This window comes from Malurus melanocephalus, unplaced genomic scaffold (genome assembly GCF_030028575.1).
Source record: "Malurus melanocephalus ecotype Western Australia unplaced genomic scaffold, MMel_1.1 scaffold_31, whole genome shotgun sequence".
Lineage (NCBI taxonomy): Eukaryota > Metazoa > Chordata > Aves > Passeriformes > Maluridae > Malurus > Malurus melanocephalus.
Window position 1 is genome coordinate 450835 of NW_026623263.1, and position 12446 is coordinate 463280.

Consider the following 12446-nt stretch of genomic DNA (forward strand, 5'->3'; position numbering starts at 1 on the left):
TTTTTTTTTTTTTTTTTTTTTAATCTGTTTAAAAATCAGCAATCCAGAAAACTATTTAGATCTTCTGTGAATACTGCCAAAAATATGCAATTCTTGCTCTATTATACAGAACTCACTGAGTATTTATGGCTTTCAAATAAATGTTCCTTTCTCATTACATCAGGACAACAAAGTAATGACTGTACTGTGACAAACAAAGAGTCTACCTAACCTAATATCCTGTCTTTGGCAGCCAACAGTTGGGGAAGAAGTTRACATTAAAGAACTATAAATTATGCTATTGCAAAGTATTCTCAAAAACTTCACTAACATGCACATCAGGGACTTCCAGAATAAGGGACAGTGTCTCTGCCTTTAGTAATCCACTACAGATTTCTCTACCTGATATGTTATCTTGAATCTTGTATCCTTTATCCTGAAATGTAACTATTGATTCTGATRATCATTCATATTCAAGTGATTTTCTATATAACTGTACCTATGTTGGAGCAAACATTAAGATTGTGCATTTCTCTCAAATTTGTGTGGAACACCTGAGGATGGATTAGATATTTCTGTCATGGTAGATTGACGAAGAGCTGCAGCAGTTGCTTCACATCTAGATACACATAAGGGAGTACTATATAACTTCGAAAATGTGGAAGATAGGAACTTTCCTATGAAATATAGAAGTGAACCTGAGACTCCTTCCACCATAGCATAGTATCTGTCTGTGAAAGTAGTTTTTCTGTTTGCTACRGAATAGAAAAATCTCCACTCTGCTCATGCACCATTCATCTACTGTTTGCCCTGGTATACATCCTTATAGATTGCAAGACACACCACAAAATATATTAATTTTTTTTCAGATCAGATCACAATGCAGACAGCTTACTTATATTAAGTAAAAAGAGGAATAAAGAAGCTCTCTTCAAAGGTAGTCCTATAGCATGTTATTACTGTTGAAAATGATAGTACGCGTGCTTATTCTCTTATCAAAAAGAGAGATACAGATCTAGCAGTYGTGGTACTGTTAAAGAAATTTGTACTATGAAAGAGAGAGAGAAGCTTTCTCTGCATTGGCAAGTTATCAAGCTTTTTATACTGGAGCTCTGGGAGAACATTACCATAAAGATGGAGCTACAGAATGGATGGATTAAAGCTATAGCTACTTACCAATAACTGTGATACATTTCAGAATGATACTGTTCATTTCCCATGAGAGTATCTCTGGTAACGGTACATGAAATTCCATAGCTCTTCAGAACTACATTTTCCCTAACCACTGTCTTTCATGGAAGTCTTTACTCAGCATGAATTAGGTACAAGTTGGTGAATTCATCAGGTTCTTAGGGATGACTTGACTGTTCTGCTGTATGCCTTACTACTAACATACAGAACAAAAACCATCAGTGTCAAGATGAAGGCAGTTGAGATTTTTCATACCAGACCTAACAGGTTTCTATAAGGGGGAACAGAGCCCCTTGAACACCCATCTAAGAATATCAGCTTCTTACTTTTTCTATTTTGGATAAAACTTTGTACTGACAAAACCATAGGTCAAGTTGGGACAGAGCACTTACCACATATTTGCACTGGACAATGAGCTACAGCCCCTCACATTGCTGCTTAGATCCCATCCTCTATTTTCAGTCAGTAATGAAAACTGCTGTTTTGAGCAAGAAATCACCTTATTAAGGTAGAAYAGGAACTCTTTGGCATTGCAGAAAGAGTCCAGTGTTTCTGACTCTGCCACAAAGACTACAAATATACATATATATGTATATAAAAATACACATGGAAAAGGAGCATTCCAGGTACAGACATACATTCCAGGTACAGGTGACCCTTGAGTGGCACTGTGTTCTGGACCAATAATCGGCATYGTCCCTTCTGGCTAATACTCTATAGAGTCCATGAAGGCTCTACAAACTGAGCTGTCATTGAAGAAAGTGAAGGTCTGAATCAATTAGTTTCTCCTAACACTTTGGTTTTAGATGAGGTGCATCTCTATTATCTTTATTAGGAGCATGCCCCTGGAACTCTAGAATCCTGTGGGACAATGAAGTTTGGAGTGTAGRCTATGCTCCATCAGCAAAATTCTCGGCAGAACTAGTCATCATCACCTGCTACGAAGGACCTTACCCTACTTGTCTGGAATGAGGCTCGGAGGTGAAGCCACTTCACAGAATCACAGAATGTGCTGAGCTGGAACGGACACACAAGGATCATCGAATCAAACTCAACCCCGTAAAGGACATAATCAAGAATCATATCATGTGCCTGAGAACGTTGTCCAAGCGTTTCTTGAAGTCTGTCAGGCTTGGTGCTGTGACCACTTCCCTGGGGAGCCTGTTCCAGTGCCCAGCCACTCTCTGGGTGCAGAATCTTCAAGCAGCACGAATGTCTCTCCTCCGCGCACAGTGGCACTCAGCGTAACCGTTTCCGGGCGCCCTCTGATGCGTCACAAGGSTTTCAGCGGAGCTTTCCGAGCCCGCCCTCTGCAGCCGCTCCCGCCGCCCCCGCCAGAGGGCGCTCGCCCTGCCCGTGCCGGGGAGCTGCCGGGCCTGCGCAGGAGCGGCGGTGGCCGAGCGCAGGCGCGGGGCCGGGGCGGGAGCGGCGGCGGCTGCTCCGTCACGGGAAGGGCGGAACGCGGCGGCGGCGCCGGTTTCCTCCGTCGCGTCTCGGCGACTGCAGYGCCCGCGGCCGGGCTCGCCGGTGGCCCGGGCGGTGGAGGAGGGATGGCGTACTTCGTGGAGAGCTTCTGGGTAGGGCAGCGCCGCGGGGCGGAACGGGCAGGGCGCGGCACGGGGCAGCCGCGGTCCCCGCTGCGAGAGCAGCCTCAGCATTTACGCCACCCCCGGGACTGGGCCGGGGCCTTGCGGCCGGGGTTCGTGTCCGCTGCGCTCGGCGCGGCCGGACTGGGCCGCGGTGGAGTGGCGTCTCTGCAGTCCGCGGCGGGGCAAGGGGATCGCCGGCCCTGCCCGCCGCCGGGCTCGGGCTCCGCGGTGGAGAGGCGGCGGGAAGAGGGATGGGGTGGGGTGGGGTGGGTTAGGATGGAATGAGATGTATTGGGGTGGAATGGGATGGAATGGGGCCCTGGGCCGAGGGATGCGCGGACACCAGGTTCCRTGCACGGGGACCTGGCGCTCACACGCAGCGCGGTGCCGTGGGTTGACTTGGGCTGCAGTGGGTCTTGCTGCTGTTCGGGGGATCGGCGCGGACTGCAGCAGCTAAACATTTGTGTCACGCAAAGGCAGAGCCGCGCCTCGGCGCTCCGCGCTTTTGTACAGGTACCTCGTCTCCGTGTGCCCATGAGAAGGTGCAGCCTGAGCAGCTGCCTGCTTAGAGAAACAACAGGTTTTCTAGCTTGCTTTGGACCTGCCATCTTACAAGTCTTCCGTGGGCACATGTCTGTTTTTAAGTGGGTAGATACATATGGATAAAAAGTTAAATTACGAATTTGTATTGAGTTTGGTGTGAAATGCAACTAGTTTTCATTGTGACCGCTTCTAGTTTGAAACTTTTTAAGTGTTTTCTTAGTCACCGGWTTGTTTACAAAGTTGCTAATTCTTTACATGTATAATTTTTTACGTGMCTATCTACCAAATAGTACGGGAAATGTAAAAATTGTTATTTGTTGAGACTGAAGTGAAAAAGAGATACAATGTCTTTTAGATGCTTGCTTTTTCAATGTAAGCAGCACTTACGTTTAAAGTTTAGGAAAAACTAATTTCACAATTACATTGTTGAATATAAGGTATAGCTCAAGTTTGTTTGCAGTCTTGTGTTTAGACTCTTAAGTTTTGCTTTCTACATACTATTAAAATTTAATGCCCCAAGATACCTAATTTGSTCTCTTGGCATACAAATCTGGTTAATTTGAAACCTCAATGTGGGAGATGGGTATTAAACTAATATATGGAAGAAATTTATCTTTCATTAAAATAAGATTAAAATTAATATTAAAAGTTTTGATGTCATTGAAAAAGCTTCTATCATCTCCTGACACAAAAGTAAAATAGAAGTAGTTTATTCAGCTATTGCAACTGAAACTGAACGCTTTTTTATTAAGCTTCATTATGTACTATAGTATGTTCAAGTGTCTGATCAGTTGTATTTYGTTTTATTAATTAGACAGTTATATTGGTAAAGGCAGTGGGCCATTCCCATACATTCTGTTTCCCTTGTCTACGTCTTCACAAATGCTTCTAGCAAATGAGGTAGTGGGCATATCCCCCAAATTCCCATTCTGTGTTTTTGCTTTATAGAGCCTCTGCCTTATAGCTTTGTTGGCAGAACCTCTAGTGTGGGTTATCAGTGAGTGCCATGAGAAGGATGATTCTTTCTGTCAGTACCTTCAAAAATGACTCAAGGGAGAACAAGAAGTTTGTTTTTCTTGTTTGTCTTGGTGATGACAGAGACATTAGATAGTATCTTAATTTGCCAAACTTGACCAAGAAACTTTTGTAATACCATAGACAGAGTTTTGCTTTGGATGGAAGTAAAATTGAAAGAATAGGAAATGCTCATTCTTCACTGCTCTGAGTGTATATTTTTCAATATTAACTGTAGTGATGGATTTGTGAAATCTGAAAGTACTGAGTTGCTATATATCCTCAGAACTAGGCATAAATTATAGATTGATTTTGAATTATTAGTCATCTTTATTTGTACTAACATTTCAGAATAGATTATTGTTCAGAAWTGCTGCTGCTTTGAAAGAAAAGGAGAGTGACATATATGTGAGTTATCAATTTCTTACATTCTATTTAAGCTACTGTCTTCCTAGATGTGCTTCTGCAAACACATCTTACCTTCTTTGTTATAACAGTCTTGAAACTTGAAATCCTGAGTCTTTCCYCTTGTGCTGCTTTTGGAAGTCTTGAAATAGTTACACTTTTTGATTTTATTGTTGTTAGAGGATGTAAGAAAATTGCATGTTTTATGAGCCTGCCATCTCTTGACTGCTTTGTAAGAGGTAAGTGAGAGATATATAAGGCTGTTTTCTGGATATGTAAGGCTGAAGTACAGAGACCTCTGCTGTCACTTTAAAAATTTACTATCTCTTGAAAAATGTGGGGGTCTACTGATGGAGCACAACACTTTAGAGCAGCAGTTTTCCAAGTCAGGGGGATACTTTTGGGTATCAAAAGTTATGAACTAGTAGTAGTAGCTATACGTGGCTTTGATTCTTATGACAGGCATTCGAGTCACATGGCCAAATGTTCCCAACTCCTAATTAGGATTTGTCATAAAACATTGTATGCTTGCTGCTATATATGTGCTACATCAAAACAATGGTGTGATTTAAAAGTAACACCATCATAAACTATTTCCATTAAATACAGCTACGCTTTGGCACTTTGAAAACAGTATTACTGGTATAGTAGTATAGAAAGTATTCTTTATCATTGTCTTACTGTTTCTTTAGCAGAAAACATTGTTTAAACTTTGACATTGTGTTTAAACTGACCAGCGCAGGTGATTCTTTGGCGTAGTTTAAAATAATTGCTATTAACAAATAAAAATAAACCTCTTCCAAACCAGTCAGTGGTTGTTTATAAATAGTTTAAAATTAATTTGATTTAAATATTGGGAGTTCTATGAATAACTGAAGTTTGTTTCTGTGTAACTCTGTACTTGGTACTCTGGATGTTCTGGTACATAAAAACATGTATAAATTCGACACATGTATAAATTTGACAAATTAATTTTATTTTTATTTTTGACTGGTTGCTTGTAGCTTTTGAGAATGGCTGTGTGAAGGTTCCTTTCCACACACACACACACACACCCCCCCCCCCCCCCCCAAAGACTTGTGGCCATAATGGCTGGCAGTATGCCAATTTAATAATTGTAGCTATGTGAAGAAGGTTGCTCTGTTAAGGATAAGATATCTTGTCTTACAAACTGGTGTGAGTGTATGAGTGACACTGAGACTTGTCACGCTGACATCTGGTGTTCCATACATATGTTTATGCAGCACAGCTCTTCTGCTGGGCATAGAGCTGGAGGTTCTCTTTCAGGASAGCTGTTGTGCAATATTTGCTTTGTCTCCTCCCTCTGTATGTGTGCATCTAGCATGAGTTGGCAGCTTTCCATCTGTTTGTTAACAAATATTTTTCATTACCTATATATTGATGAAAAATATCTGTCCTTCCTCATATGCATAGAGCTTCTCTGGAGCTGGTCTTTATTTAATATGTTGAAACTGGAAGAARGAAACTGAAGTTGACAGGTTGCTTTTTTGTCCAAACTTCTCAAAACTTTCAGAACTGAAGAAGATGCAGTACCTGCATAAGCATCAGGTGACTGCTTTTCTTTCGTATTTCAAGGCTTTCAGTTTTCTACAGCTCTTTCAGACACTCTTTTGAGATTTACTGACAGATAGCTTTCAAATACATAACACTATAATTTTAATCATATGAATGTTTTTATGTATTCAGGGCCCATTAAATAATTTTCTAGGTAGAAAACATGAAAGATTTGCCGTTTATTTGAAACTGCAATGAGGATTAACAGTTTAAAAAACATGGCAACAATGTTTGTCGGAGCACCTAAAATAGGTTTAGATATCTGTGAATTTAATATCTGACCAGTCATGGTCAGAGTCACTATAGAATAATTTGAATATAGAATAGAATAAGAAATATGAAATATTTCTTATATGAAAATAGAATAATTTGTTTGTACAGGTAGGTAGACAGTGATATAATAGAGTATAAACTTTTTACACTAATAGATGCTATTGAACAGTTTTGAAACAAAGGAGACAAAGCTTGCACTCAAACAATTTGATAAACATAGAAAATAAAGGCTGCTGCAGATTGCCCAGAAATTTCTGGCTATTTTGCTACATGGAGATTTTAATTTCAGAATTATTTTTATTGCAGCAAACAAATTTATTCTTAAAAACTTGAAGTATTTTCAGTAATTCAGTAGAACAGAGTTCCTGTAATCTGTTTCCTGTTATGCACAAGTCATGGAAATGCTGATTTCTGACTACACATTTGCTGACAGGGCTACTTTCATTTCCATAAGGAAATCATTGCAACTAGTTCTTGATGAAGGGAAATGGAAGGACTGGTTGCTCTTGCCTTCCACAATTTAATTTGTTTTCTGTACAATGTTGGTTAGTAATGCTTCATTGTAGGCTTGTTTAAGTGTTTGCTTGTATTTGAAGTCTTGTTTTCTCTAGTGRCTTGCTGTCAGGGGACCTCTATGCAGTAGATACAAAAGAGTTTTCTTACAGTAGTACAGAATAGGAAATCTCAGCAGAAACGCACTTTCTGAGGATAGTTTTGTTAGCTCTGAGGAAGAAAGAGAAAACTTGATGAATGAACTTCAAAGTAATTAAATGATGCCTATATGGAGAGGCACTTACATTTTGAGTTCTCATTCACAGTTTTACAGTTGTTTACTATTGAGTAATGACAGGATCACCCTCAACAAATGGTGGATTCCCTGCAAAATAACATTCAGAATGGTCTTTCAAACTGATCTGGAAGTTGTTGTATGGAACCTCATTTTATATGTAACAACTGAAGATCATTATTCTCCAGCATGCAACTTGTAAAAAAGAAGAATCTGCATCTGACTTCACTGTCGTGCCAGTGGATGGTAATTACTTTTGAATGGGAGTAGAATGTTTCATCAGTTCCCTCCACTATGTGCTGCATTAATTTCCATGTACAGAATTCTATACAGTATACAGTGTGGGAAGAAGTGTTGAAAAAAAAACCAACCAAAACATGATCAATGTTGATGGCATATGTRCATGTAAGAGGATAAATACATGGCTTTTGTAGATTGAGCGACCTTTTTCCTTAACCACCATTTCATACATCTGTCTCATTATCCTAAATACAGAGCCTTAACTCTGATGGATTCTCTTCATGAACRTAGCTACTCAATGGAGAAGTTGTGGAGAGGTTGTATAGCATTTTCTAAAGGAGAAAAACATCTGCTGTCTATATTGAGATATCATAATTAATTTGGTTTCAGTAGACATATGTCTCCAAGCGTGAGYAGAATTGTCATCAGGTTAGTGATCAGAATTGTTGGTCCTGTAAAGAGTTTTGAAGTCTAGATGTTTTTCTTTTTAGATAGAGCCTGGTGTTAAGATAGGTTATACTTTATATTTACCACATTATATTTACAAGTGAAGATGTCTTTTCGTTGTGTCAGACTTAAACCACACAGGCCCTCAAATCCAGGAGCCTCCTTTCAAYTTGCTGATTTGTTTAAACTTTATATTTTGCATGTAGATTCTTAACTTCTAATAACTGTTGATAAGGTATAAGAGATGAGGCTTTCAGGGGACTTTTAATGRAGGAAAGTATCTGTTCCGTTTTTCTGTCATTCTTTCCACTGTTCATTGTGAMGTCAGCAAAAAGAATATAACTGATTAGAAAACCTAATTTAAGTGGAAAAATTATTTCCTTTGCAGTAACCTTCAGTTACAWTTAGGGAACAAGATAATGATGGGAGTTGGTTGCTCCAGCTCATTCCATTCTCTAAAGATTTCCACGGTTACATTTCTGATGGTTTATCAGGAAGCCTGCAGCCAGAGGCTGGGTCATGGCTATACATCCTTCCTGCATTTTTATATTGGTAGGAAATTTATGGAACTCCAGGGTARAAAAGGCCCCATTAAAAGCTTCCATTATGAAAAGTTTAGAAGCAGCTTATGTTCAGCACATCTAGATCAACATGCYGTTTTAGCTAGAAGAAGCACCTTATAGCAAAGAACATTTCATAAAGGAGAATTTTATTAGTTTTCCTAGAAGAAGTACCTAACACTTGTAAATGTTTATCTGTACATTTGGGTATGGTAACAATTTTGGAGTAGTTAAATAAGAATAATATTCTGTATTCTAATTGAAAATGCCAGTGAAGTCTTAATATAATGCAGTGGCATTCAGGGTTTATATTGAGTAACTACATAAGGTTAATAAGTTAGTGCACAGGTATTCAAAGTTATTGTGGGTTTCAAACTACAAAGATGAATGTTTAGATAGAGGTGAAAGGGGAGAGAAACTATTTAGACTGGTACTTGAGTAGGACAACATTTAAATGAAGTTGCATTTTCTACTAATTGTTTAGTTCTACAGTTCTTACCCTTCTTTTACTTTTCAGACTGTAAAAGCCTTGCTCTGTAGAGAATCTTTTAGAGTTTGCTGTCATTTCATGTGTTCAATTTAGTTCTGCTTGTACTTTTCACAGACTGAATCTGAATCTTGGTGCCCTTTTTCAGGTTACAGCTTGCTGTGGCCATGGAAACTATGATTTTATAGGGKTTTTTTTTCTCTTTAGTTTCGTTTTTCCCAGTGCTTGGAAGAATTAAAGCAAATAATCCTGAGTAGTAATCTGTATCAAATTGCCTTCAGTTATCTGTTACTTGTAAATTTATGTGTCTGTGTGTGGTGTCCTTTAAGGCAATTTGAAACTTAATGGAAGTGGGCTTAATACCGTGGCTGCCGTGAAGTTTTTCCATCCACCCATGACTACTTCTTATTTAAGAGGGCAGATCCCTGCATGCCTTCTCCTTCTTGCTCCCTCCTCTTCTGCTGAGCAATGCAGCTTGTTTGTGTCCTTSCAGTGATCTGGATCAGTGACTCTTGTTTTTAGCTTTATTTTTCAGCTGTATAATTTTCTTGATAAGGTTTACCTTACAGCTGCACAAACAAATTTTTGTAGAACTGAACAGACAGAAAGGTTTGGAGGGGTGTATGGCCAAATTCTTAGGCTTCTCACTGGCAATATAGAACTACCTTTGTTAAAAGTCTGGGATTTTAAGAAAGAAGTGAAAATACTTGAATGCATTCAGAGGAGGACAACAAGGCTGGCAAGAGTGCTGGAAGATGTATCTTGTGAGGAACCACTTAAGACATTAGTTTTATCTGGTTTGGAGTAAAATGAGGGTGAAGGATGATCTCATTGCTCTCTATAACTTCCTGAGCAGGGAAAATTCAGAGGGTGATGCCCATCCCTTCTCCCTGGGAAMTAATGATAGGACATGTAGGAATGGTTGAAAGCTGTGCCAGAGAAGGTTCGGGTTATGCACTAGGAACCACTTCTTTACTCTGGGAGAGTGGTCAAACACTGAAATAAGTTTTGTAGACGTGGTGGTGAATGCCCTCAGCCTGTCAGTGTTTAAGGGGCGTTTTGACAATTCTCTATGACAATGATTTAACTTTTGGTCAGCCCCAAAGTGCTCAATCAGTTGGGCTAAAAAGGTTGCTGTAGATCTCTTCCAACTGAAATAGTCTATTCCATTCTATGCTACCCCACCCTGTTCTTCTTTGTCTTCTACTCTGAACATGTGCTGAGAGCACACTCTGCGGCTTTTATAGGAGCAGCATTATGGATCTGAAGTTTTTGTAAAGGAGGAGGGGAATTTATAGTCTGACAGGAAAACTTTTATAGTAGCAGTGCTGTTGTGCTGTGCCTTGCCTTCCTTTTATTTCTGTTGTTGCTTTTCTGCTGTCAAGAGGAAGTTCATCATAATGCCAGAGGTCATAATCTGGCTGAGTTTATTAATCAGTGCTTAGAGCGGTGTCTTGGTTGTAACAGTGAGGTATGCCTTACTCACTGRAAAATGTTTTAAAATTAAACTTAAGAATGGAACAAAGAGAAGCTACTAGTGAGAAGGAAAAGAGCTGTGATTTTTTTTAACCAGTTTTACAAAAAACAGGGGAAGATAAATGAAGTGTGAAGGATTGAGGAAGGAAGTAGGATATCCAGTAATCCCAAAGTGTGAATTTTAGTTCATGAATAATAATGAAAGATATTAAAGGATGGAGAGTACAGTATTTAGTATGTGTTCAATATGGTGGGAAGTGAAAGACTACAAGACCCCTAGTAATCTACAAAAGAAATATCTTTGGCTATAGCCTAGAAATATGTAATGGAAAGGTAGTGGTAGCAGCCATGGTAATTTTGGTTTGGTTTACATATGGGTTTTTTTTTACATTTGGTTTACATATATATATGRGATTAATGGGAACTAAAAACAATTGGAAAAAAAGCAGAAACATTAGAAATAGATCACTTCCTAATGAAGTGATTAAAATGAAAAGCGGTTTTTAAAATGCATAGGTTCAGCATGTTGTGTTTCATAGTCCTACTTTTGTTTATCTTTAGGGAGAAAGGAACAATGGCTTTGATGTCCTCTAYCACAATATGAAACATGGACATTTGTCAACWAAGGACTTAGCAGATTTTATCAGAGAAAGGTAAGTATTCATTGTATATTTTTCATGTAGTGTTTGTGGGTTTTATTTTTTATTATTGTGTTTAACAGTAACATGCAAAATATGTAAATAAAAGATATAGAAATCTATTATCAGTATTTGTTATTGGTCAAGTACTGAAAAAACTGAGWGCCTGTTGGATCTGTGGTTTAGAAGTTTGTCAGCTGAAGGAGAGAGTTTTCTGGCAGGCAGTCTGCTCAATGTTGGTAAATTTTGAGTGGGACAGGTTATCTGCTGAAAGTAGATACCAGTTCTCAGAATCATCAGATCATAGAATGGTTTGGGTTGGAAGGGATCTTGAAGATCATCTGCTTTCAACCCTTCTGCTGTGGTCAGGGACACCTTTCACTATTGCAGATTCGTCAACGTTCCATCCAACGTGGCAYCGAATAAAGGCCAAGCTTTTTTGATAAAGCATGTAGAAATTTTTATTTTTTGAAGAAGTGAAAATAAGGTTGAGCTGCCTGCACRGCTGTTTTTTCTTTAAATATGGGGAAGATTTTGTAGGTGAGCTGTCTTGTGTTTGTGTGCATTTAAAATCTAAACTGTTTCTATCGAAGAAATTACTCTGCTTATCTAGGAAAGAAAGAAAGAGGTACAGGAATGTGTTGGCTTTTCTCTAGGAGTCTTTCTAATGTATTTCTGCATCAATTGCCTGTAAGCATCATAAAAAGAACCTTCTAGATCAGATGAAACTAGCAGTGCATCTAGTGAAACCATATGTTTCCATTTAACTTCTAAATATTTAGCAGATCCCAAGCAAAGACACCTGTTCAAATGCATGAAAATTAATTTACGAAGAAAATGATGGTCTATTACCTGTACAACAGAGTGCTCTGCAAAGTCAGTTGATAGGACAAATGTATTAACTGATCATCTTTGGATTCTTAGTGTTTTTAACTGGTGTATGTGACTGTTCCATGGGGAATTGTGGAACTCCAGTTTTGTGGAGATAGTTCAGGGAAGTACGCTGTGAATTGCTTCAAAGAAAAGGGATGTGGATTTTGGTGTTTTAAAAATTGTGAATTCTTGTGTTTTAAAAATAAAGAGGAAAAATAGAGCACTGAGGTATAAAATCTGGGAAATATTTGGATGATTAATAAAAATATATTGTAATGGTAATAAAAAACCCAAAACATGGTCTATGCTTGGTRCATATGTGCTTGCTGCTGTGCAGTGTGCAAGACTTCCAAGCTGTGGAAATCTGAA

The 12446-nt window shown here is 38.9% G+C and overlaps 1 protein-coding gene across 4 annotated transcripts in view; it reads left to right on the top strand.

Moving 5' to 3' along the window:
• The first annotated feature begins 2589 nt into the window (after positions 1-2589).
• FCHO2 (FCH and mu domain containing endocytic adaptor 2) overlaps positions 2590-12446 on the top strand; it is a 76524-nt gene continuing 66667 nt past the window's right edge. For 3 of the 4 annotated variants that reach the window (XM_057363777.1, XM_057363778.1, XM_057363779.1), the window contains exons 1-2: positions 2590-2747; positions 11128-11219. In XM_057363777.1, the coding sequence (XP_057219760.1) occupies positions 2721-2747; positions 11128-11219 (119 nt within the window). In that variant the 5' untranslated portion in view covers positions 2590-2720. Of the gene's footprint in view, positions 2748-7899; positions 8026-11127; positions 11220-12446 lie in introns of those variants that run through there. The other variant, XM_057363780.1, reaches the window with a different exon arrangement.